The sequence below is a fragment of the Mauremys reevesii genome, linkage group 7 (genome assembly GCF_016161935.1).
Source record: "Mauremys reevesii isolate NIE-2019 linkage group 7, ASM1616193v1, whole genome shotgun sequence".
NCBI classification, from domain to species: domain Eukaryota; kingdom Metazoa; phylum Chordata; order Testudines; family Geoemydidae; genus Mauremys; species Mauremys reevesii.
Genome location: NC_052629.1, coordinates 59,810,984 through 59,838,235, shown reverse-complemented (window position 1 = coordinate 59,838,235; position 27,252 = coordinate 59,810,984). Strand labels below are relative to the sequence as shown.

Below are 27,252 nucleotides of genomic sequence, written 5' to 3'. Positions count from 1 at the left end.
TCTGGGGTGGCACTGACCAGAGACAGAGACTCTTGGATTGTTGGACTTTGGGGTGATTGGACTTAAGACCCTAACGGGGAGAGGACAGTGCCAAATGTACTTGGAGGTGGGTTTTTTTTGCTTATGGTTTGTGTATAGTCCTGTTTGTGGTGTCTCTCCAACGTGATGTCGCATTGTTTCCCTCCTTTATTAAAAGGATTTTGCTACACTCGGACTCTGTGCTTGCGAGTGGGGAAGTATTGCCTCCTAGAGGCGCCCGGGGGGGTGGTAGGTAATTGTCCCAGGTCACTGGGTGGGGGGCTCGAGCCGGTTTTGCATTGTGTTATTGAAACGGAACCCCTGGATACTGAACCCGGCCCTTGTTGCTGTCAACTCAGAGGGGCAGAAGGGTTACAGGACATTTTAAAAATCTTACCCTAGTTTCATCATCATGTTCGTATTACGCCTCTGGTGTTTAGAGCAGTGATGAAGCTCTTTCACTCCTGTCCGTTTCTGACAAGTCTTCCCAGGGTTCCCCAGCTGTGCCCCTTGGTGTTCAGCTTGGCTTCCACAGCTCTTCAACATATTGTTTTCGGGCAGCCTCATTTTCACTTGCCTTCAGGTGTCTATCTTATTGCTACTCTGGTGACGGAATCAGTTTCCATCCAAAGCACATGACAGATCCATCTCCAACACTTCCTGGCAATGATGGTGCTCATATCCCCTTTTCTGCACTGTGTCACTAGATCTTGATGTGAGATTGTTCTGGGCCAAAAGATACAGAGGATTTTTCTGAAGCAGGTTGTATGGAATGAAGACAGTTTGGACATGTCAGACTTTCTCATTCTCCAGCGTTCTGCACTGTAAAGCAGTGTTGAAAATACGCAATTCTGATAAATCTTGAGTTTGGTTTTGGTGTTGTATTTTGATGCTTTCCAGACTGTATTTAAGATCCTGAAGGTGTTCCTGGCTTTACTGATGTGGAAGCAGAGCTGAAAAACCTTGGGCAGCACCATCAGCCAGGATGGTGGAACAAGCAAGGACGTCTGGAACAAAATCAATACCCTTGTTTAGACACTGCCTAACTCTTATTTAATGAAGTAATTTTTTTCTACAATAATTATTATTTAACTGTGTAAAGGTATTCAGGTTGTGTGTAAACTCAGATTGTATTATCACATGTCCTTCAGAGAAAAGACAATACTGCAAGGTTCCATCACCTACATCTGTGTACTTGACAATCTTTTTGGTGTGTGTTTGTACAGTGCCCTGCCTAATGGGGTCCTGGTCCATAACTGGGGCTTGTTGGTGCTACCATAATACAATTAAATAAGAAATAACTAATACTTTAATGGGGAATGTGTAACATCATTTTTTTGGGGGAGTGGGCGTGGAAACTCCCAGAATTTCCTGTTTATAATCACCACTGCCTCCAACAAAAATGAAGAAATGATTAAGTTTCTTCCCCTCCAGCCCGCAGGTTGGCAAAGTTCGGCCAAGCAGGATGCCCCAACCCTGTATTTTCAGTCAGGCGCTGGGCTGGTCGCCTCTCTCATGCACTTTTAATCAGGCTCTGATGAGGCGCCCTCGCGTTCGGCTCTGCCCCCTCACTAAGCCCCCGCGCGCCGGGATATGATTGGCTGCGGCGGGGTCCTTCTTCCTTTCCTCGCTCCCTCGGAGAGAGCTAAACGCCGAGATGGTGAGTGTCCGCGGCGCGACCCGTTTTTATCCGCCTTGTACCGCCGCCATCCTGCCGCCGCGGGGCTCCCGGGACCCCGCGGCCTCCCGGGGCCCACTGGCGGGGGGCGGCTGCGCGGGCATTGGGGAGCCCGGGCGGGAGTCAGTAGCGGCGGGGCCGCTTTACTCCCCCCCCCCGGGCCTCTGGGTTGGGGCTCCCCGGGCAGCGCGGCCGGCGGGCGGGGGATGTGACACGTGCATTCAGTCCCACGTCGCCTCCCGCTGCGTCTCTGCCCCCAACCCTGCGCTTCCCGGGCGCTGGACCGAGGCACCGCTGCAGCGGCCGGGGGTGCTCAGGCACCCTGACAAACGGTTAGTAGCCCGCCTCCGCAGGCACTTTCTTTTCATATGTAGGGATTGTATTCACCTTACACGCGAGGTTTAAACTACACCTTAGTATAGAAAATTCTTGGTCTACAGGTGGATCAAACCTGAACTGTTCATGTAACAAACATGATTTGTATCCCTGTTAGTGTCCCATAACCCAGGTCTAGTTTCCTTTTTACAATAAATAATATTGCATACTGGTGGGTGCTCAGTGTCAGACAGGTTGTGGACATAGTTCTGTGGGCTGCAAACTGCATGAATTCCGTAAGTATTACCATGACAGCTTTTTTTTCCTGCATCCTTGCAATAGCTCTTCTAGCACAGGTGGAGGTTGTATTGCAGCAGCATCTTGCCATGAGTTTCAGACCAGGTTTTTCATCAGTTTTTGCAAACCAGCTGATGAGTTATTTGAAGTACTGTGTTGATGTGCCATCTTGGTGAGAGAGATCATGGAAGAACTCAAATGGATATTAATTGGTTTTCTGAACTATCTTGTAGAATGACACAGTGACCATCAGAACCAGGAAGTTCATGACTAATAGACTGCTTCAGCGTAAGCAAATGGTAAGAAATATTGGGTACTACCTTAGTTTTGCTTATCTGTTTATGCTGAATTATGTGTTTTATGTTACTGTACTTTTAGTTCTTAAAGCTTGTACTCTTTAGAATGACTAGGGAAAAGACTTCTATATTGGTTAGACTTTTTTCAAGCTATACCTGCCTAGTGGGTAGGCTGTCTATAGTTGTCATTTAAATTAATTTGTTGTAATGTCTTGCTAGACCATTAGATGTGTACGAAGATTCTAATTAGGGAATAGGACCGAAGTATTCCCTATGATCATTGTTAAAGCTTGAAAATGCTAAACTGCCCACTAATTGCTTTGCTGTACTTTTATTCTGAAGATGTAGCCAAAGCTACTGTGAGTGGTATGGGGAATAATGTGGAAGCAGAGCTCATGAGAACTCTGCAATGATGGTAGTTTTTAACTTGATTTTTGACTCTTGAGTTTTTGCTTGAGTCTCTGTATAGTGAGATGTACACCAAATGGGAACTGCTGGCTTCCATTGTTGCTGTGGTGTGTTAAGTTAGATGCCAACTGTGGGTAGTGATATTTTCCTTATTAGCTATTTTAAGGCTGTTTAGATATTATTGTTATGTATGGAATATCTTTATACTATTATAAAGTATGGATATTTCTAACTGGAAAAACTTGCCTCTGTAGGTGATTGATGTTCTTCATCCTGGAAAGGCCACAGTTCCCAAAACTGAAATCAGGGAAAAGCTGGCAAAAATGTACAAAACAACGCCAGATGTAATTTTCGTCTTTGGCTTCAGAACCCATTTTGGTGGTGGCAAGACGACAGGCTTTGGCATGATTTATGATTCCCTCGACTATGCAAAGAAGAATGAACCAAAGCACAGACTGGCCAGGGTGAGTTTCTTGCCTGCAATTTTTACAGTGCCAAGAAGCTTGCTGTTCCTTCTAAAGGGCATCTTGCATGTAGTTAGGGTCCAAAACCTGAAACATTGCAGCAAAGTTAAACTATTAACTTAGGCTCTTTTATTGAGGTACAAAAATGAGACCTATAAATAAAAATCCCTTCTCTCTATTCATGAATTTACAGAGTAGAAACAAGCTTTTTGTTGTAATGCAGATAAAGGGGAATGAAATGATTTATGATCAGCTGTGGATTTTAGCAGTACAACCTAATGGTTAATGGAATGGGCACAAGATCATGGGATTAGCATGCATAGTATATATGTTCTTAAATATACTCAACTGCATTTCTACATTTTCAGCACATAAAGTTGCCTCACTTTGTATTAGGTGCGGTATTAGCAGTTGTCTACAGAACTTTTGAAATATGTAAATATTGAATATAGAAACACTTTATAGATAGTGTTCACTTCAGTAATTGTGGGCATAATTCTCTCACTACTAGCATGGCTTGTATGAAAAGAAGAAGACTTCAAGAAAACAGCGAAAGGAGCGGAAGAACAGAATGAAGAAAGTCAGGGGCACAGCCAAGGCAAATGTTGGTGCTGGCAAGAAGGTATGATGAAACCCGCAGACTACAGCATAGATACTGGATTTTAGTTTCTTTGGTAGACAGGTTTCTTCCTCAACAAAATAATTTTCTTTTTTTTAAATTTTTTTTTACCTTTCCTACTGGATAACAGAAGGTAACTTATGAGATCCTGTGTAGTTCTAACTCAGTAGTTTACAGTAGAACCTCAGTGTTATAAACTGACCAGTCAACCACACATGTCATTTGGAACTAGAAGTATGCAATCAGGCAGCAGCAGAGACCAAGAAACTCCCACCAAATACTGTGTTAAACATGAAGTACATATAAAAAGAACAAGGAAAGCAGCTTTTTCTTCTGCATAGTAAAATTTCAAAGCTGTATTAAATCAATGTTCGGTTATAAACTTTTGAAAGAATAGCCCTAATGTTTTGTTTAGAGTTATGAACATTTCAGAGTAATGAACAGCCTCCATTTCCGAGGTGTGTTTAACTCTGAGTTTCTCGTATAGTTTTGCTCACCTGGTTACTGCTCAGTAACTAACTTAATATGAAGATTTAAGTGATAGCATATTTAATATTCTTTCTTTTTTTAAATCTTGTGAAACAGTACTTTTGTTGCAAACAAAGTAATGGACACCTCACTTTAATTACTAGATAACTCCGATGATGGACAATAAAACTTAAGTTCTCCCTGGACTTGAGTTTTGTTCATTACATTTCCACCCCCACCATGTGTGAGAATTCCAGCCAGCCTGGTGGGCTGCTGGTAGGGTCCTATGTTCCCTCCCCCAATCACAGAGAGCATGGCTACACTTGCAGATGTAGATGGCTGTGAGTTTAAACCAGCCTTCAAAGAGTGTAGTAAGGAAAGCGCCGCAGTCTGTCCTACACTGACAGCTGCTTGCACAATGGCGTGGCCACATTTGTGGCACTTGCAGCTGTATTGGGAGCGGTGCATTATGGGCAGCTATCCCAGCATGCAAGTGACTGCAATGTGCTTTTCAAATGGGGGGGGGGGGGTGGAGTGTGACAGAGAGTGTGTTATGTGTATGTGGGGGGAAGAGAGTAGGGTTTTGGGGGGGCTGAAAGCATGTCAGCATGCTGTCTTGTAAGTTCCAACAGCAGCAGTCCTTCCCTCCCCCCCATCTTACACACTGCATTCCACACTAATGGCTTTCACACTGGCTGTCAGAAACTGGAGCTTTGAAAGTGCATTTCCGCATTCCTACGGGAGTTCAAAACAATGACAAGAGTGGCCACTTGACTAAGGGGATTATGGGACGTTTCCGGAGGCCAATCAGAGCACAGTAACCCAACACTGACGCCTGTGTGTTGTAGCCAAGGTGCAGCAAACATTATTCCTCTCACCGAGGTGGAGTACGAGCAGTGCTGTAGCCGTGGAGACAAAGTGCTCTACGCATGTTGCCAGTGTGGATGGGGAGTGAGCTAGGGTGCCCGGGGCTCCTTTATTGCGCTGCAAGTGTAGCCAAGCCCTTAGAGTTAAGAGCCATGTGTTTGAGGCAGTGCCCTCCACCTGTGCAGGCTGTGAGGAGGTAGGATGTCTATCTGTCACAGCTGTTCTCTTCTGCCTGGTCAGTCACTGGTGCTCAGCCTCTGGTGGTAGCTGTGTCAGTCCCGCAGAGGGATGGCAAGCCAGCCTGACTTGGAGGGGGGTCTTGGGATGTTCTCAAGCAGAATAAAAAAACTGAGGTACAGTGTAGAAATGAAAGTTTAAAGACAGAACAGTGTTACTCAAAGGATTTGAGAGGTACAATATATACTAAGTATACTTAAAATCAGACTTCAGTGTTTTTAGCACTGGTTTGGAGGTAGAGTGAAGGTGGTGGGTAATAGAAAAAGCTGATCTTTCTAGTAAATAGTTGTTGTTGCTAAAATGCTATAAATAACCAAATATCTTTTCTTGAATCTTAGTAACATTTTCTTTACTTTAACCTTTCTTACTTTCTTGGAATTCATCAGAAGTGAAGTGACTAGCAGGTACTGAGTGAGAATGGATGTGGTGGTGGCTGTATGAATTATGCATCACTTACACGCTTGAGATGTGCTTGTGTATTGCTTTGCATGCCTGTGCTCTCACTTTGAACCTGAGTTCATTTCTGCTCTTCAGTATACAGTATTCTGCTACTGTGCAAACACTGCTAACTAAAACTGGTGCAGAAGTGAAATCTGGTTTTCTGCCACTGCTCATCCAAATACACTGGATCTTGACAAGCTCTCTAAAAGTACTTGTGCGTATCATAACTTGTTATGAAATACCAATGAATGGGGTGAAGGATGATGCCTCAGCAGTATGCATTGAGCATGAAGTGAAAAGTATTGGCTCATTTTTTTTAACAGCATATTTAAACCAAAAAAAAAAACAGCTGCATGTGTAACTTGTGTTTACCACAAAGGCACCATGCTTTTCTGGATTTAAGCCATAGTACCATAAGGCAGCGTGCACCTGCTGTAACCACATACCCAGGCAACTACTGTATGTATAGAATACTTAATTTTTGGCTTCTTGATTCCTAAACTTTTGAAGGTGTGAATTGTTGTGTAGCTCAAAGTCATTGTTAGACAGTTAGGTTACGTCCTCATTATAATCCATTTTATGAAAGACATGCTTACTACCTATAGTGTGTGTACGTACGTACATACGTACGTACATATATATTTTGTATCAATTTTAGTTTACGGAATCCAAGTGCTCGAATCTTGCATTTTAAAACTGAGGCTTCATTTTGATCCTTTTTTTTTCTTTTTGTTTAAACACTGTAATATGCTGGATAATAAAGATGAAGCTCTGCTAATATTAACTGCATAATAGTAAAGATGAATGCACTTTATTTAAGAAGAGCTCTTAGTGGTTTGTAGTTTGAAAGCTTGTCTCTTTCACCAACAGAAGTTGGCCCAATAAGGTATTACCTCACCCACCTTGTGTGCAAACTTAGTCAATTTCAAGGGCAGAATGAGTTTAATCGGTGTATTTGTTGTATGCTTATGGTTTAAATTTGCTGGCTAAATTCATTCCCTGCAAACTCTGTGTGAAATTCTGTACTTCGCCATTTACACTCATGAGTTCCCTAAAAAACCCCAAACCTCATGATTTACACAGGGCCCTACTTATAATGCATCTCAGTCTAGGTAGGACAAGTAGAGGATAAAATAATTTAATGCTACTCTTTTGACTGATGTGCTACCTGTTTGAATAGTTCCGTGATGTGGTGTATAATCCTTGAAATGAAGTAATTGTTCTCTTGACTGATTTTATTCTCATTTGAGGTTGACCAGAGTTTAAAAATTGGCTTGGGGGCATCACTTAACAGCAGTGGTGATCAACTTCATTATACAGGAGGGGCACATAAACCTAAGCACCACCTTGTGAGGGCCAAACAGATGGATAGGTTTATATACGGTAGTTTTAGTTAAAAACCAAGAAATCAGTACATAAAATGTATATCAGAATGATAGAAAATGGGGGTGGGAAATAAAAAAAAAAATCACAAAATTTAAGAATATGTAAACATGATGACAAAACACTAATAAATCTGCCTTTAGTGTATTGTGTTGAAGCAGGCCCTGGGCCTTATGACATGCTCTAGTGTGCTGTAGGTTGGGCACACCTGACTTAAAGGATCTAGATCTGACTAATTTAACAGCCTAGTGCACATGGATTATTCTTCTAATTTATAAAACACGTGGCCAATATTTATTACTATGCTAGTGTCTCTAGAGACCATGATCAAGGCCCCATGGTGGTAGGTTATGTGTACACTCCGTTCCAAATAACGTAACAATGTCTCAGTTAAAGAATGGTTTGAGGTATACTATATTACTTAAAGCTTACATAGTTTAAATAGACAGACATAACAATCTTTTAAATGAACTAGAAAAACTGAAGTTAGTGATATTTCTGTAAAACTTATTTTGAGGAGGTTTATGGATGGAGGAATAACAAAAAATGAAGCATTGGGGTAGAGTAGAAGTAGATGTCCACGTCTTCATTTGGCTGCAGAGCTCTTTGGGGGAACAAAAAGCAGAGCAGAGTAGTCACTGTAATTGAAACATTAATCATTATAGGCGCGTTGGTAACTAAAGGAAACTCTGTTTCTGAGTAAGTCTATTCACTTGTAATAGTCTTAACTTGCATGGAAATACGGTTGTTGCTAAATCAGTTTTTGGCTTTGTATATACTTGAATCTTCAAAATGGAAATGTAATGTCTGAAATGTATGCTAAGTATATCTGAAAATGTAAATCATATGCACATTGAATTGCTTTCATTTGCCCTTCCTGTTGTGAACATAGGGTTCATACCATACCACTTTCTCTCACTTTAGGTTGTTTGAATTGGGATGTGTGTGTTCTCTTTTGGGATGTACCATTATACATCCATTGTAAGGCCTTGTTTACACTGGGAAACAGTCTAAATTTCCGACTCTGGTGATCGGACACTGGTGTGGCTGCACTGGGAAAAACTGCTATTTGCACATATGGAGTTTACTCCATTTTCAAGGGGTAAAGTTGCATCCATTATTGTAAACTTATAGCTTATCCTGTTGGCTCTGGTGCATCTATATGGTGAATGGCCACTGATGGCTGGAGTTAGGGGAAGGCTGTGACTACAAATGATCTATCTAGAATCATAGATTATTAGGGTTAGAAGGGACCTCAGGAGATCATCTAGTTCAACCCCCTGCTTAAAGCAGGACTAATCCCCAAATGGCCCCCTCAAGGATTAAACTCACAACCCTGGGTTTAGCAGGCCAATCTTCAAACCACTGAGCTATCCTTGAAGTCTTTTAGGCCATGTCTATATTTACTGCTATAAGCTGTACAGCTGCACCAATACAGCTGTGCTACTGTAGGATCTCTCATGTAGCCATGTTATACCAATGGGAGAGAGCTTTCCCATTGATGTAATAAAACCAGCTCAGCAAATGGCAGTAGCTATGTTGGTGGGAGAGAGTCTCCTGTCAACATAGCGCTATGCACACCAGCAGTTTTGCTGGTAAAACTTCTGTGGCTCAGGGATGTGAAAAGAGTTTTGTTGATATAAGTGCTAATGTAGACATGGCCTTACTCTTGCTTCTACATGACTAAGGCAGAAAGCTAAGGAACTGACAACATAGCCTGCTTTCTCTTCATGATCATTTAACTCCTGACTTTTTGTGGCTTGCCAGTTTCACACACCACAACCTCTGAACATCTTAAATCTGAATAGCAACGTGCCTTTCCTTGCATTGTCACATGACTATTTTTACTGCTCCTTATGGCACACAAATCTACCCCATCTCTGGGTGCCCCAAAGGTACCCTTATAGTAAAGCTGTATTAGCAACTCTTCTTGTATCTGATTTGAGTGCTTTTTTACATTGACAGCTTTCATTATGTTTAAAGGTATCAGCTTGTTTTTCATAACATATGTAAATTCGCACTCACACTCAAGCATATGAATGGCCTAACTAGCCATCTGTGTGGCAATACTCAGTTGTATAATTGTGAAAACTGATCCCCTGATATTTGTAACTAATAAAGAGCAGAAGACTCTTATAAGAAGCCTTATCAACCTGCCTCATCAAATCTTTGACTGTTTTTTTAAGCAGTTGGAACACTATTTTCCAGGCCAGAGTGGAGCCTACAATGTTGCTAGTTAAAGCAAGGCCCCCCCACTCCAATATTTTACGAACAGGGTGAACTTTTTAGGAAAGTTACTGAAAATAAGCATGAAACCCAACAGTGCCATTAGCACTCTTTTTAGGACAGACTCGCATAAACAAGTTGGATTTTCTAGGGTAACATGACTGTGTAATAATGACCGTGTAATTTGTTTGGTGTTCAAGTATTTACTGACTTTGTTTTCTTGTTGTTTCAGTGAGCTGGCAAATGGAAATAACAGGTATAACTTCTTAAATGTTTGGCATTCTGCTATGCTGGTGATTTGGTTTTTCTCTTAAGAATTCATCGTAATCAAATGACTTTAACATTTTATCCTGCTGTGGCCTTATGTTCAAAGTCAGAATAAGGAAGTTTTAACACAGTTTTTTAAATTTTAAGGTAACACTCCTCTCTCTTTTTGCATACGGTATCGACTGCTAGTTTTTTGTGGGCATGTTCCCCGTGGCCTCACCCACACCTCCATTGTGTGGAAGACCCAAACTACACAAGGAAATCATGTAACTTACAGTAAACAAAGTGGACTCTAATGTTTAGAGTAAAGTAAATCTACGTTTTCAGCATTTATCTCTCATAATAGAAAAATTGTGATGACTTCTCAAATTGTCCTTTAAATTTAATTAATAACTAATATAATGGGATGATGCTGAGTATTATTACTACTGCTTAAAGCAGTATGTTTGTTTCACTGATAGAAATTGACAGCTTTAAAATCATAACTTCTATCTTAATACCAGCAAGAAGTCTCTCAAGTGGACTGATGAGACTTAACTAAAAAGCTATCAAATATACTTTAAATCCTGCTGTTTTGTTCTCATTTCACTACCAAGGCTGCTTAAATGGATTTGCTTTGTTGTGGTAGCTGGTGCAAAGCAAACCCTCTGCTATAGCTACTGTGGCAACTTTTAAAAAGCAGCCTGAGCAGTATGTATTAAAACAAACAAAGCAGAATTTAACTAAAACAAGATATCTGCTATCCTTGGTCTTTATACTGCTTGAATATTCTGATCTTCTTACATAGCTGGCTGACAAAGCAGTTGCTCCCTATCTTATGGTTTAATAATTGTTCATAGCATTTTTAAAGAATTGAGTGTCTGAAGCTCTGATCTTGCAGTGGCCTTTTTCTGCACAGGACTAACTGCATGATAAGGGCTTTCGTCACTTTTCTGATGTAAAAAAAAAAGCTGACTACATTCTATTGCAAAGATAATATTACAGGGCTGACTTTTTTCCATCCTCCTTTTACAGAGATTAAGTTATCCTGCAAAGGTAACAAGAGAAGATGATGATGGTGATCTAACAGAAGCTTGTCAAATAAACTATACAAACTGAAATGCTCTTTGTTCTCTCTTTTTTTTTTTTTTAAACAGTTTTAAATGTACAATAAAGATCTTATAAACTGAATTTGAAAGATACGGGATTGTTCAGATCTGGTGCATAGTTTACACTTTTTGGTATGAGCATTATTTCAGCATCAATATTTTTACTTGAAGACAGTCATGTCCAAATATCTTGAGTTGATTTATAAACAGTAGGAACTAGACATAGGGTTCTCAAACTTCTGTTCTGGTGACCCCTTACTCAGAGGCTTGCTATGTGAGTGACCCCTCCCCCCTTATAAATTAAAAGCACTTTTTAATATGTTTAACACCATTAATAATGCTGGATGCAAAGTGGGGTTTCGGGTGGAAGCTGACAGCTCCCCTCCCCCCCCATAATAACCCCCTGTTTGAGAACCCCTAAACTAAACCGACATGCTTAGTGAAGTGGTCTTATACTTCAATTGCTTGAAAGCTGGTCTTTGGAAAGTTGTGAAACTTGCCAAGCTATATTTTCAGGTTGTGATAAGTAGTAAAACTTAATTCCGGGACTAGAACTTTGCAAACAAGATTAATCTATTAGCCAGTTGCTGGACTTTATTAATAGTGTTTAAGTATTTTTTGTTTATGCTCAGGTCTGAGTTTAACTTGTTTGCACAAATGTATAAATCACTGTATTGACAAGTAATGACCTATTCTTGGCGCCCCCCCCCCCCCCCCGAAAGTCAATAAGAGAACTCAACCATATTTTTAGACTTCCCTGTCAAGCAGACTAGAGGCGTGTGGGTGTGGGCTATCAATCAGGTCAGATCCAGCTTTTACTTTATCCTGTAGCTCCTGTATTAATACATAATGGACTTAGAAAATTCAGCACTTGGATATCTATGCCAAGAAACACAAAACAAAGCTCAGGAACAAGCATGTTGCTGTAGAGAAGACTCTATATATACATACATACACACACGCGCGCACACAGAGAGAACATGAAACAATAGGTGTTACCATACCCACTAACGAGAGTGAGTGTATGGTAATACCCATTGTTTCATGTTCTGTCTTGTGTGTGTACACACACACACACACCATGAAACAATAGGTGTTTATTTATATATATATCCTACTGTATTTTCCACTGCATGCATCCAATGAAGTAGACTTTAGCCCACGAAAGCTTATGCTCAAATACATTTGTTAGTCTCTAAGGTGCCACAAGTACTCCTGTTCTTTTTGTGGATACAGACTAACACGGCTGCTACTCTGATATCTACTACTATGACTACTGGGGAAATTTAGCTATAAATGCAAATAGAGCTCCTCTCCCTCAATTTCAAGTGCTGTGATTTAAGATGCTGGGTCCCAATACCTTTAAAGTTTGGATCCAGATTCATTTCTAAGTGTTTTCTAGGTAATTATGTTAGACAGCACTGTGATCTCATTTATTTGTCAGCTGATCTCAAATTTGGAGGTGTCTGACAATTGGCTGGTTTAAATGGAAGGTGACCGGAGGTGGGGCTTTCTGTGGGGAGATTGACTCCCCCTTTACCTGTATTCTAGAATAACTGTTGATTAATGCCAGGGATGGATGCTCTTCACTGGAATAAGGCCCTCATTCTCCATGCATGAAGTTAATTGGGAATAGCTGTTTGGAAATAGCACTTGCCCACAGCAGGAGTTAAGATACACAACTATAGGCTTTTAGAGACCTAATTTGAGTGTGTGCAGTACTCAATCCAAATGGAGATGAAGGCCCTGGCCTTACAGGGTTAAAATCTTGCAGTCTATTACCTACAGTCTTAGCTAGGTGACCAGAGGATGTCCTAGTGTTTTATTAATTTCTGAAGATTTCTGTCTTAACTAAACACTGCCTAATACATAAAAGTAGCACTGTGTGGTTTCGTGTTCAGTGTCTCAATGACTTTCCACTCAAATGTGCTCAGTTCACAGGTAAGGGATTTTTTTGAACTGCCAGCTCTATTAATTCATGTTAGGGTCCTTGTCAGATTTTTAGACTCCGGTTCTCCGTTGATCCGAGTTCTTAATTTCCCTGAATTTCAGGGGTAGTTGCGGGCCTAAACACTTGTGGACCTGGCCTTCTGCTTATCTGCCTCATTGGAAGTAAGTAGTAATGCTTCTGTAGTGTAAACTATGCCCCTTAGTTGTATTATCATATTCCCTTTATGCCCTTGCTAACACCTGTTAAAAAGCCCTTGCCAGCAGGGCTACACCAATATAACGGAAACATACTAAACTATGCTAATGATGCAGTAGAGTCTGCAGCATGCACTCAATGAGAGTGTGTGTAGTTCTATAAGGATAGGGTGAGTGAAAAGTAGGGAAGACTTTAAAAAACAAACAAAAACAAAACACCTTTTCTGTGTACCTGCCTAGCCATGGGTTCCCCAGTAAAAATGGCACCTTATTTTGATGTGCACTCAGATGCAGATTTTTTTTAAGTGTTTGCTCTAGGCTCATTTATAATATCACACATTTATATTAATGTGCTGTTAATAAAAATGGAATAAAGCCATTAAGATATGAAAAAAATCTATAATTGAAAGTAATGTGTGTTGCCTTTAATCAATCCGTTGGGATGCTTTTTTTTCTATTTCACTACTTGTCTAAGAACAAACTACTGAATGATGGATGCATCTCACCTGTTAAGCAGTTTCCCATCCCAGGAGACCTCCTGTGTGAGTATTAAGAGTGCCCCACCTCAAGCCCTTGCAAACTTCTGTGGGGGGACCTCTTAAGGAAAGAGGAATGATGAGGATATGAGGGAGAAGGAAGGTTTTGTGAGCAGCAGTGAAGGAAACATGGATCCGTGTGGACATGGGAGCTTCCGTGTAATAAAAGGTGTGGGATTTACTGTGGAAATGGGTTATTACATACACATTTAATTCCTTTCCTATCTCTAGTGAATTTTGTAAGATGAAATAACAAGGGGCTATGTTTCCTCCTTATAAAAGAGCAAAGAAACATAAAGGAGCCTCATTCAAAGCTTGTTTTAGTCATGGAATTACACCCATTGACTTAATTGAGCTTGGATTGGATATTAAATTATGTATTGTAAACGCTGTGAGGCTCCCTTCCTAAGCCTCTTCCCCTTGCATCTTGTTTAGCACTATCAAATATATTAGAACCATCACTAGAGGGTAGAGTGAACAAAGCAATACAAATACCTGAATGGTTTCTGTAAAAACAAAAACCTAGAAGCCACATCATGCTGAACAGCAGAGGGCAAACCCTTCACAGAAGTGGGAGAGGAGAAGGCAGTAGTGGTGGTGGGGGGTGAGGAGTAATAAATCAGCAATCAGCCTTAACACTGTTTCAAGAGAACTATATAAAAAATAAAATGTACTAAGCAGTTCAAATATTATGAAGGCACCACTAGAGCACTGATGTAAATCTATATTGCTTGTCCTGTTCTGACGACTCCTCCTTTGTCTCCTTCCTTTAGCTATAAGGAAAAAAAAAAAAGCTTTTTGATAAAGGTGAGTGTACAAATTAAATACAAAACCCTTTTGCAGTGGAGTAGCTGTAATTGTGGCAAAAATTCTCCTGTGACTTTTACAGAAGTTGCAGAAAAGGTATATCTATAGTTCACAGGAGGATTTAATTCAGTATTTGGATGGCATTTCTCACTGAAAGAGCAGTTTGGTAAAAAATATATTTTTTAAATCCCAGGATTGTTTATCAAATCATTTTTATGAGAATTTTTTTTTCAAAGCAGGGCATGGTGTGTGTGTGTGTGTATATATAACAGTGTATATACATTGTCTAGGGTGACCAGACAGCAAGTGTGAAAAATCAGGACAGGGGATGGGGGGTAATAGGATCCTATATAAGAAAAAGACCCAGAAATCGGGACTGTCCCTATAAAATCGGGACATTTGGTCACCTTAACATTGTCTGCCATTTCTTTGGCTACCTATAGCTAGGGCCCTACCAAATTCACAGTCAATTTTGGTCAATTTCATGGTCATAGATTTAAAAAATCATAAATTTCATGATTTCAGGTATTTAAATATGAAATTTCAGTGTTGTAACTGTAGGGGGCCTGACCTGAAAGGAGGCTGGGGGGGGGGGGGGAGGTGTAGTATTGCCACCCTTATTTCTGTGCTGCTCCCTTCAGAGCTGGGCCTTTAGCCAGCCGCTACCACTCTCTGGCCACCCAGCTCTGAAGGTAGTGGAAAAGTAAGGGTGGCAATACTGTGACCCCCCCCCCCATTCCCCTTTTGGGTCTGGACCCTCAGTTTGAGAAATGCTGGTCTCCCCCATTAAATCTGTATAGTATAGGGTAAAAGTACACGAAAGACCAGATTTCATGATCCGTGATGCATTTTTCATAGCTGTGGATTTGGTAGGGCCCTACCTATAGCCCAGCACCATTCCTCCAGCATATCTTGTGGTATGTATCTGTGATCTGCAACTGCGACATTCAGCTCATCTGTGCAGTGACAGCTCAGACCAGTGAATTAATGGGGAAACAGATTTTTTTTCCTTCTAAAGGTTTAGTTTATAATTGTTATTTGAAAATTATCCAGCGGTTTGGGACACTAAGCATTTCCAATGGGCTCACCTTTAGGGAGAATATAGCAGGTCATTTTGAAGTACAGGTAGTTTGAAATGAACTTACCATATCAGACTGATGACATATCATACAGTTACCTGAGTTTATCTTCAATGCTTTGGGGTCTTTTTTGAGCTGAAAATGTGGTCTAAAGGTTTAGTTTATAATTGTTATTTGAAAATTATCCAGCGGTTTGGGACACTAAGCATTTCCAATGGGCTCACCTTTAGGGAGAATATAGCAGGTCATTTTGAAGTACAGGTAGTTTGAAATGAACTTACCATATCAGACTGATGACATATCATACAGTTACCTGAGTTTATCTTCAATGCTTTGGGGTCTTTTTTGAGCTGAAAATGTGGTCTGTGGGGATGTTCTCTGCCACCCATGGTGGAATATGGCAGGCAACTGATTTGTTAATTGAAAACTTTTTCTAAATTATTCTGAAATAAGCAGCGTTCTCCCCTTATATATATGATTTTATTCTGGCAACATTTTTCATTCCTGCAATACAATCTGAGCTAGGAGTAGCTGCTGTTCTGTAACTCCAAATTTAACACACATGCACACACACTCTTCATGCTGTGATGATACTCTAAGGTAACACTTTCCTATGGGAGGTAAAACAATTATATAGAAGGCATGGGTGAAGAGAGGAATCTTTATGCCATTCCTGCTGTGTACTGAAGACACCTTTGTGTCTCTTGCTGAACTTAATGTGTCCTGTCCTCTGTAGAAGCCACAGTTTTAGCTATAGCTACCTGCTTTTGGACTCTCTTTTGCCCTGGCTTCAATATAATGTACTTAGTCTTTTTTCAAGATTAGGGGTTTCCTTAATAGACCATCTTCAACCATGAGTATCTTTCTTATGACCTTCATGAAGGCCAAATTAAAACCAGTGAGAGAATTATGGGGTAGAGACCTCTAAATTAAACTACCAGCTTGTCAATAGTCCCATCTTAGGTTGAATGGTAAGATCTTCATTAACCCATCACCATCATTTCAGACCCAGGAACAGCAGGAAATAGGCTTTAGGGAGCAATCCTGTACGGTTAGGGGAGGGATAAAATGATGTTACAGATACTATTTCTAATTTGTAGTATTCTATTATACATAGGACACACTCAAATCTATTTCAGAGCAAACGGTGAGCAGAAGAAATCAGGGACTCCTCTAAGTGGCTTGATGGGTAGCGTACAGCATTCTTCTTAATATAAACAGCAGCTCCTAGGAAAAAGGGTGGGATATAGAACTTTACACCAAGGCGGCTGTCGATGGAGGATTGATATTTGAGATGATGAACCTGATCTAAAACTCCAAATTTGAACTTCCCTGAAGTTTGTGTTTGATCAGATCCAAGTCACAGCTTAATGGCCTCATCTTGAGGATGGATATTTTGGTTGAGGAAAAACTCCAAATATTGACAGCCCATCTTCCCTCTAAATTTTCAAAAAAATCAGTCTCACGTGAACTTTGCACTGTGAGCCCAATTATTATTTTACCTATAGTGTGAAATTCTGCCTGACTAAAAAGACAAATTAGGTGCCGTGGCTATGGTCAGTTTTAGGTAGGCTTTGACAACACTGATGCTATGACAGGGCATATCCTGGTACACTAAAGCTTTGGGGCTTGCTTTAAGGGCTTAACTGGGGAGCAGAGTCTTGCATTGGTAACACTTGGTGAACCCCAGTAGTATGAACTCCAAGGTTGTCTTTAAAAAAAACAAGCTTCAAATTCATATTCCCCTATGAATTTTACCTTCATTTGGAATTCAATAAGTTCCCTTTTAATTTTAGCTTTCACTCTCCAGAAGAGCTGTGGCTAATGAAACAGCTGCATAAGTGGCTAAAAGGCATCCTGAGCCCTAGAAGATAATTGTATTTTTTCCAGGAGTTGGCCATCGGCAACAAGTACTATAATAAGAAAGAACCATCTTCCTTTGCAGATATTGCTATTCATACATACAGAAATCATAAACGGGGTCAAGTAGCAAGCTTAGGCAGAAGTACATTTCTCTCATCTGTGTCTTCTCTCAACAACTGTAGATATTCTTACAATCTGAGGCAAAATGTACAAATCCATTCCTTGGCTGGGGGCAGAAGAAGGTGTTTTATACTTGTTTGTTAGGTTAAAATGCTATCTAATGAGGCTGGCCAGAATTTAAACTGACCTGAGTTCCAAGAACCATGCTTCATTTTGTTTCATCATTATCTGATCTGATTGTACCGTCCTGACAATTTTCTGTCAACATTTTGCTTGCCTGGTTGTTGATGTACCTTTTCTACAACAGTCCTGACTGTAGGTAGGTAAAAGACTAGCTCAGACACTTTCCTGTTTTAACATTTGCTGAGTAGTTTAAAGGGACACAGCCAACTTAAAAATCACACTGAAAATTTATCTAATATTGTTACAAGTAAAAAAAAAAATGTATTCATTTTGTGAATTTGACAGCACTTTCTGTCAGTTTCATTGTTTCCCCGGTAGTTTGTGTAGATCTTTCCGTGCAGCAAAAAGAGGAGAGAAAAGCATTTTTAAAGAGTAGAAAAGTGTCATTATAAGAGAAAACAAACAAACAAAGAAAAAAAATTGGCTCAGGTATAGATGCAGTAGTTCAAACTACATTTGTTTTTTTTGTTTTTTGTTTTGAGCTGACTAGGTTTCAAGCCATTTCCCTCTAACTAAATACTAAAGAGGATGGTTAGTTTGATTTAGGCTCAATTTCAGTGTTTTGTAAAAGCCAGATTTTACAAAAATCTGAAAGTGTACAGAAATGTTCGCATGAATTCTTTGAAAAAGGCAGCTTGTCTGGCATTGAACATTCCTCTCTCGTGTTTGTATCCCAACCCATTGAAGCAGCATACTAGTGCATGAGAAGTCGGAAAATACACGGACTATAAACAAAAGAGAAACGGATTAGTAAAATCCCATTGTTCAACCCGAGAGAAACACAAAAAGTAAACAAACAGCATGTGTCTGGCAGCCACATTTAACCAACTCCACATTAACTCTCTCTCTTTATTAAAGATACAGAATAAATACTGCTGGGTTTCTTAACTTAAAAAAATGTAAACAAACATCATGTGTTTGCTAATGTAAATTCAGTGGCATGTGTTTGTATATAGGAACAACAGGAGCATGGTCCTGAAGGTACCTGCCTAATCAACACATAGCCCCGTCTCTCTCAGGTCTTTTCTTCAGTTAATATGGAGTGCTAACTGTCTTTAGAGTTATGTGAGCACCGCAGAGAGAGAACTGAGCCCAAAATCTCAGATATAGTGGTTTCCCCGACTCCTTCTGGTTTTCAACTCTCAGAGGGATCTCTCTCAGCACCCTCTTTTCTTATTTGTTTGACCTCCTAAGCAGCTGTCCTGGAAACTGAAACACAGCGGACTATAAAATACTTTCCTCAGAGCTTGCTGAGCAGCGAACATGTCTTGTAAAGCCATTTCCTATCTATGACAACTTCAAGAGCAAGCACTTTCCTTCCCGCTTTTTGGGGAAGACGCTCAGAAGAAACCAGATGGATTCTCCAAGAGCTGGTGCAAGGCAGCTGTTTAACCAGCAGAGGACTGTAGAGCCACATGACACACAGTTAGTGATACAAAAATGTCTAATCACAAAGGAATGGGGGGAGGACAGGAGCATGAATAGATTCTATAAACCACAATAAAATCCTGAAAAGTGAGAGCTGTCTTCCTTGTTTGTTCCTTATTAAAGTGTTTAATTTGCCCCAGCCTCCCCTCCCCATTGAAGATTTATGGGAATTTTGTTTACATTTTGAAGAGTGTTGTCAAGAGCACTTCACACGTGAAATATACCCAGCCCTTTGGGGGCTCACCACACCGCACTGATACAGAAATGGTATTGCAGTCCCTAAAGGAAAACATACTTCATTTGTAACAAACATTATGTCTGCAGAAACTAATGGCACAACCTCCCATTCAGTTGATGTAAAATAAAACAGGCCATATGTTGCTGCTTTTAGAGTTTGGGTGTTTAATTTAAATGTTGTTTAATGAATATTCAAGCCCATTTGCTCAAAAGTTGTGCTCAATGTGGCTCCCCCCCCAAATCTTACCTAGAGTATTAAGCCATTACAACAGAGTGTTAAAAACTAGGCATCTGTCTTCTACTGAAATGTGGATATTAAAATGCTACACCAGATGAGAGGATAAATAAAGATATACAGTAAGAGGATGCTTTTTTGTTTTGTTTTGTAATTAAGACTGAGAAGGGTTCGACATGCTTGCCACCCTTTAAGAAACAGGAACATTCACTGTGCTATTACAACAGCTGGGGTTTTGGATACATTATAGTGGTACATTCACTCCTCTCCTCATTGCTTAAAGGTATATTAGCCTTTTCATCATCAACACCTATTGAGGCTACCTCTGAGTGGAATAGGAGCCCCATATTGCACACTGGATGGCTGAGTTTACTGTTTCAGAGTAGCAGCCGTATTAGTCTGTATCCACAAAAAGAACAGGAGTACTTCTGGCACGCTAGAGACTAACACATTTATTTGATCATAATCTTTCGTGGGCTACAGCCCACTTCACCGGATGCATGCAGTGGAAAATACAGTAGGAAGATAGATATATATACACAGAGAACATCAAACAATGGGTGTTACCATACACACTATAAGGAGAGTGATCAGTTAAGGTGAGCTATTATCAGCAGGAGAGAAAAAGAACTGTTTGTAGTGGTAATGAAAATGGTCCATTTCCAGCAATTGACAAGGAGATGTAAGGAACTGGGAGTGGGGGGGTAGGGGGGGTGGGAGAAATAAGCATGGGGAAATAGTTTTACTTTGTGTAAAGTTACTATGGTAATACCCATTGTTTCATGTTCTCTCTGTATATATCTATCTTCCTACTGTATTTTCCACTGCATGCATCCGATGAAGTGGGCTGTAGCCTACGAAAGCTTATGCTCAAATAAATGTGTTAGTCTCTAAGGTGCCACAAGTACTCCTGTTCTTTTTGAGTTTACTGTGAGGCTCATGTCAATTTAGCCAGGGTCTGATTCAGGAAAGCACTTAAGCATATGCTTAAATCCATCCCTGTTTAGGAAAATTTTTTACTTTAAAGTACGTGACTTAAGCATGTGCTTAAGCGATTTCCTGAACTGGGGCCGCCAGTCCAGAAATGAGGCCCCCTACCCTTTATTTTGAAATAGAATGAAAATGGTCTCATTAGAAGACAGCTGGAACATAATAGCAAATCACAATAATTTCCCTTCATATGTTTTCATAAGGATTCTTGAGATGCTTGTTTTTGCTGCACAAGTGTAATAATATTGTCAAAATACATTGAAGCCCCCTTAAGTGAATAACCAATACAGCAATAAAATGTTTAAAACATTCCCCAGCCCTATGCCTGTTTATAAAAATCTGAGTGAGAGCTGTGACTGCTAAATGAGAAAAACAAACAACCCCCAAAGAAATTTTGAAAAATCCTTTGTTATTCACACTGGCCAGGACCTGGGCAGTGTGAGTGCCACTGAAAATCAGCTTGCGTGCCGCCTTCGGCACACGTGCCATAGGTTGCCTACCCCTGGATTAAGGCTTACTTAGAGTTCTAAAGTATAACAAACGTGTTCTTCGGCTGGGTAGTTCCACTACCTCTTCATTTAAATATTTTCCACTGTATGGTGAGGCATACTTGGGTGTCATTGCCATGTTTGCAAAGTTACACAGGGAAGGATGAGAGGACACATTTTAGGAGAGTGGGAGGAAAATCATGGCTGACTAATTTAAATGAAGCTTATGGAGGAACTTGTGTGGTTCATGTATGACCACATTATAGCATTAACTATTGCATTCAGCTGGTGTTTCATCTTGGACACCAGAATGAAAAGACACTTCATATTTGAAGTTGGAGAGGACTGTGAGGAATCTTGGTCTTATGGAAGGTCCTATTGGGTAGATTCTGACCAATAAATGGCTATAAATCATATATACCAGGGAGGAATTTGGAGATTTCACCAGTGGCAGTGTTCAGGTTGGCATGTATGGCTAAAATTGGAATTTTTCATGGTGTATTGGTGTTTGCTTATGCCCTGCAGGATTAGCCTGGCTGGAAAGGAAGAAGTCTGGCTTCATAAAAAAACATGCCGATCTTCTCAAGTAGGTTGGCATCTGATTAAGCTAAACAGATGTGGGAAAAGTTTGCTAAGTTCATATTTCCAGGCAAAACTTTGTTTTCAGAAAAGGTCTTTTCTCTTCACAAAGGTTTCTACTGAAAAAGTTTGACCAGCTCTACTCAGGAGTCATTGCCTACTAGTGGCAATAAAACTTTGCACTACACCACTGTTATTACCTGAACTCTGGCTGATATCCTATAGCCGAAAGAGTTTGTGTCAGGGGAACTCAAAGTGGCAGCTGTGGCTATTAACTTTTTTGATTTTCCCCTCTTTGATTACTTTTCAGGTAGAGATGACGCTTTCTCTTGTGCTAGTAGTCTATGGCAGTTGGCTGGTGAAGTGAGATTTCGCTGAAATATTGTCTATGCAATAAAAAGTAATAAAATGGATAGACAAATGGACAGGTCTGCAATATACCAGAAAGAAAATCCTTCAAAACATTGCACAATAGACAGGACAATACTGAGCCTAAAGATAGACTCACCCAGAAAGACCAGCACCAGCAAATTCAATGTATGGATCCACCTTCCAAAATTGTATTAATTTAATTTATAATTTAGAGTAAATGTGACTTAGAATCACTGACATATGGATTTCTAAGTCTCTCTTTCCTTGGATCTGTGTATGAAGGGCTTGATTGTTGAAGTTGCAAAGCCCACTGAGGTCACTGACAGTCCTTCCAATTATCAGAGGGGTAGCTATGTTAGTCTGGATCTGTAAAAAGCGACAAAGAGTCCTGTGGCACCTTACAGACTAACAGACATATTGAAGAATAAGCTTTTGTAGGTGAATACCCACTTCGTCAGATGCATGTCCTTCCAATGACTTCAGTAAGCCTTGGGTCAGCCTTAAATTCCTGAAATTGTCCTTACTCAGACAAAATTTGTACTGTGTTGGGACTTCAGAATTTGGGCCACATTTCTATTTAGTTTCCCTCTCTTTTTTCCTTCTCCTAACTCACTCTCTCCCTTCATTCTCCTCCACACCCAGCTGGGATCAGATATAAATTGCAAAGGCTAAACTAATCTCTAAATGTGAGGAAAAGACACATTCAAAAGGCTTGCTTTATTTCTCTCCTGCACGTCTAAACACAGATGTCCTTTCTTCCTCTCCTTTCTCTTTTCCAAATATAACAAACAAACTATCAATAAGGAAAAAACAAACACTCTAGTAAGCAAACAATCTGTGAATTCATGACATCAGTGCTAAGAGAGAGTGTTTCAGAACCAATTTAATCCAGTCTCCTGCACTGGATGTCATCTCTTCCTAGCCCTCTATCCAGCCTCTTCCAGATTAGTTATATTAGCGTGATGCTAACATATGCTCTACACCCTCTTTCCAATAGCACGCATGTTAACACATTGAAATCGTCTTCCATCTTTCTTAACACTATATAGGAAAGATAAAAGGGGCTGTGGAGAACAATTGCATATATGGCACCAGCCCTCAGGATGGGGATGGTGCAGATGACAACCTGTCGAAACACTGAACTTCTGTTATTGTATGGATAAAAGAGAAAATGCAAATGAGGACTAAAGCAAACCCAATGCTTTGGGGTGCACATGGGGGATTTTCCAGCAGCAGAATAATGAAGATCATTCAGGCTACTAATGATTACCGTAGAATGATCACAGATATTCTGCTACTGTGGGGATCCAGCAATGCCTTTACACCATTTTCACTTCTTCCTAAAGATACTGCAGGAAAATAACTCCAGGCAGATTCTGCAAGTCCCAGTAGCAAGGCTTGCTTTATTACAGCTTTGAAAAGGCTTTAAAACCATTTCATCTCCATTCCGCCCTTGTGTACATGAAAAAGATGCACTGAGTTAACTAAGAAAGGGTTGGGTTAGAACCAATTTAGTTGTAAAGATGCAGCCTCCCCATATAGACACTTATTTTGGTTTAAGAGAACCTTATATCAATTTAGGTAGTTAAATCAGTGCAACCCTCTCATGGAGAGAAGATCTCTGATCATGGTACCTAACCTACCTTATAAAAGCAGCAAAGAGTCTTGTGGCACCTTATAGACTAACAGACGTTTTGGAGCATGAGCTTTCGTGGGTGAATACCCACTTCATCGGATGCATCCGATGAAGTGGGTATTCACCCATGAAAGCTCATGCTCCAAAACGTCTGTTAGTCTATAAGGTGCCACAAGACTCTTTGCTGCTTTTACAGATCCAGACTAACATGGTTACCCCTCTGATACTTAACCTACCTTATGTGACCTACCATTGAAGATACCAGCAAAATTCCCACAATTGCCTCAATTTCTAAAAAATATATCTCCATACTTCATAGCACATAAGGGGCCAATGGCATTAAATATATAAGCCCCTTCTAAAAGCCAGTCTACAACTATTGTAGAAAGTCCCAGCAGGCCATTCTCAGAGCACATAAAGATGGGGGTTGCAAGTTTTTTATCCCAGCAGTGCCATCTATTGGGCAGCTCAGTGCAAATATATTTATTCAATAAGGCAAATAACAGTGGATAGAATCAACATGAAGAGGAAGCCTGATTCTTTCCCTTTTCCAGGTAGGACATTAAAAAGAAATTGCATATGACAAACTGAGAGCAATCTGAGCAGAGCAGTCTTTCTTGATTTATTTCTTCATTCATTAATCCATACATAATATGCAAGTTAGGATAAGGCTCAGAAATCCTCACTCTGACATGGTCTCACATATTTGATAAACGATTCCATTGGAAGAGGCTTGAAGGGCATGAATTGTGCCAAGATCTACTTTTCAAAACATTTTTACACTTTCATATCAAATTAGAGGATACCCCATAGATAAGAGTAAGTGATGGGGTTCCTATCACTTGGGTGCACGGCTCCTCATTCACGAGAATGGAAGAGTGCACATTACTAGCTCCCTAGGAAAGGTTTTCTCAGGGTTTTCTTTCCCCAGGCTTTCTAAGAGTTACTGAGTGGTTTGAAGATTCTGAGGAAATTATTTTCTTCTGTATTCATTTACTGCAATGCTTTTTTCTCTGGAGTCCCAATCTGGTTATTTTAGGCAGAACATGAATTCTTATTGAGAGGGTGGGAAAGTTAAGCAGAGTAACTTTATTACAGGCAACACAAGGATGGGACTTAGTGGAAATTATGTGCCCCAGAGACCACTTCCCTTGGACTAGAGGGTTAGAGGGCTGGCAGAATGAGCTTCAGATCCCCCACCACATTGCCAGGAAAAGCAGTCCAACCAATTCTGGAGCTCTTTCCCATCTTTGATAACTGGGTTTCATTGCCCCCGTGTAAGACTTTTTTCTCCCTATCCATTCTATTTCCACTTCTTTTCCTTTCCCTTCTGCACCTCCATGCAAGACTCTGTTCCCTCCTCCTATCATCTCCTTCCTTCCCCCTCTGCCCCAGTATGAGACTTTCTCTGGGCTCCACCACCCCACCTCAGGAGGAGGTACTGTCATTACCATGGAATTTATGTGAGGAATAGCAAAGTGAGGCATTCATTTCTACTCCAACCATCAAAGAAATTCCATTGTCAAATGGATGGATCCAGTCAACTTAATTATAGTGGTCTCCCACTTTCCAGTCTCAAGCAAGGTAAAAAAGGGGTTAGTTCCCTGAGTAGCAATTTCAACATTTTAAAGTGTGTCTGATGTTACAAACAACTTAAGTAATTTTGATGTAGATTCCCCTTCCTCCTCCATGTTGACAAACCTGCCTACCTCCTGGCAATTAGTTTATGCTAACACCTTGTCTAAACAAGTAAAATTAGCAGTTCGGACAACAGACATCAGCAAGTGGTGTAGCTGGGCTGGTGCTGCCTAAGATTTGACTCCAAGTGCCACCAATGATACTGAGCATAGATCCCCACAAGGACATGAGTTGCAGTCATTTACATGCGTTTTACAACGTATACTCTATGTTAGTGCAAAGCAGTGAAATTACACAACAGGGGCTGATTCTTTCCTGAGCGCCACTTGGCACAGGAAAGTAAGAGAAAGGGGTTCTGGAGAGACAATTATATCTCCCCAATACCGTGGGAGAGTCTATGATAGCCCAAGTGATAGAGCAGCCTAGGAAACAAACTCTATGTGGTTAGGGTGACCAGATAGCAACTGTGAAAAAATGGGAGAGGGGGTAGGGGGTAATAGGCACATATATAAGAAAAAGTCCCCAAAAAATGGGAATGTCCCTTTAAAAACAGGACATCTGGTAACCCTATATGTGGTACTAGTTCATCTGCAGACACCCACAGGTCATTTTGCAAGTACACATAAGGCTTTTGAGGTTCATCTCTGTAAAGAAAAAAAGCTAGAAACATTTTTGAAATGAAAGCTTAGGGGTCCAGCAAACATTTGATACAATATTTTAAGCTCAGAGACAGTGAGCTATTCTGATATAACTATTTAATGTCTTAGCTTCTTAAAAAAAAAAAAAGTTGAATCAAGTAATCTTGGGGCCTGTGTCTGAGTCTAGTAAGCACAGTTTTCTCTCCCTCCTTCCTTAGTTTATTCTTGCTTGCTTGCTAAAAAGTGACAGGTAAGTTAGACTTAGAATTCTAGTGAATTCCCCTGTCTCCTATCTTTTTAAGGATATGCTAATTCAAGAACGCTTTGTCCAATTCATTTGACTGCTAGAACAAAAATTCCATTGAGCCCCAGACATACCATTCTAATGCAGAAGCTGGTATACCTCCATTTGTGGATTCTGAGGGTTGAAAGTCAGTTACAACCTTAACCCTGGAGCAGCCACTGCCAGTTTGTAACAAACATGGTATACTACAGATTCTAATCATGCATTTAAATGCTCTGTGGCTTTATATACTATTACTACCATGCAAAGGAAACCTTTCTACCATCCTTGAGCAATATCCTTTAGCTTTATTCAGCTTGAAAATATTTATCCGAAAGTCAATAGAGCTGTTTTGTTTGCACACATTTTTTTCATATTTGAATGTTAGCACAGTATTAGCTTAATTAATCTAATGAATAGGTCTTTTAATATTAACTAGATAATTAACTTATGGGTCTAATAAGTAATATGTTAGGTCAAACTGCCCCACATCATAAGCCAAAACCGTTCTAAGGAGATGATTTTTTTTTTTATCCTTGGACCTATTCTTCTCTGGAGAAAAAATTACAAACTAACTGTTGTGGAGCTGCTACATCAAAGCTTCTCTAAGTAGTGGGCTTTCCTAAACAGGACACCACCTTTGCACCCTCTTAGGCAAAGAATCTCTTTCCCTGTATAATTTGCCTAGATCCATCCTGTAGAAATGGTAGGATGCCACTCAAGAATGGCAATTCCCACAAGGGGTGGTGATCTGTTTAATGAGATACTATGAGGGGGCTTAAACTTTACCACCTGCAAGGCTGGGGGGAAGAACCCTAATTAGTCATATACTACATCTTGGGAAGTGAGTAACCAGGGGAGGTGGAGTGAGGCCTTATAAATAGACTGAGGGATGCCAGCTTGGGTGAAGATTGTAGGACAGA

The 27,252-nt window shown here is 40.3% G+C and overlaps 1 protein-coding gene across 2 annotated transcripts; it reads left to right on the top strand.

The window, feature by feature from the left end:
- The first annotated feature begins 1,577 nt into the window (after positions 1-1,577).
- RPS24 (ribosomal protein S24) lies at positions 1,578-11,084 on the top strand. 2 transcript variants are annotated; one of them, XM_039482214.1, is made up of 7 exons: positions 1,578-1,678; positions 2,542-2,607; positions 3,267-3,476; positions 3,988-4,098; positions 6,054-6,071; positions 9,950-9,973; positions 10,999-11,084. In XM_039482214.1, the coding sequence occupies exons 1-5, from the start codon at positions 1,676-1,678 to the stop codon at positions 6,057-6,059; spliced, it is 396 nt and encodes a 131-aa protein (XP_039338148.1). In that variant the 5' UTR covers positions 1,578-1,675; the 3' UTR covers positions 6,060-6,071; positions 9,950-9,973; positions 10,999-11,084. The 2 variants fall into 2 exon arrangements, with proteins under 2 accessions (XP_039338148.1, XP_039338149.1); XM_039482215.1 differs by lacking the exon at positions 6,054-6,071 and having other exon boundaries at positions 1,579-1,678.
- The last annotated feature ends 16,168 nt before the right edge of the window (positions 11,085-27,252 follow it).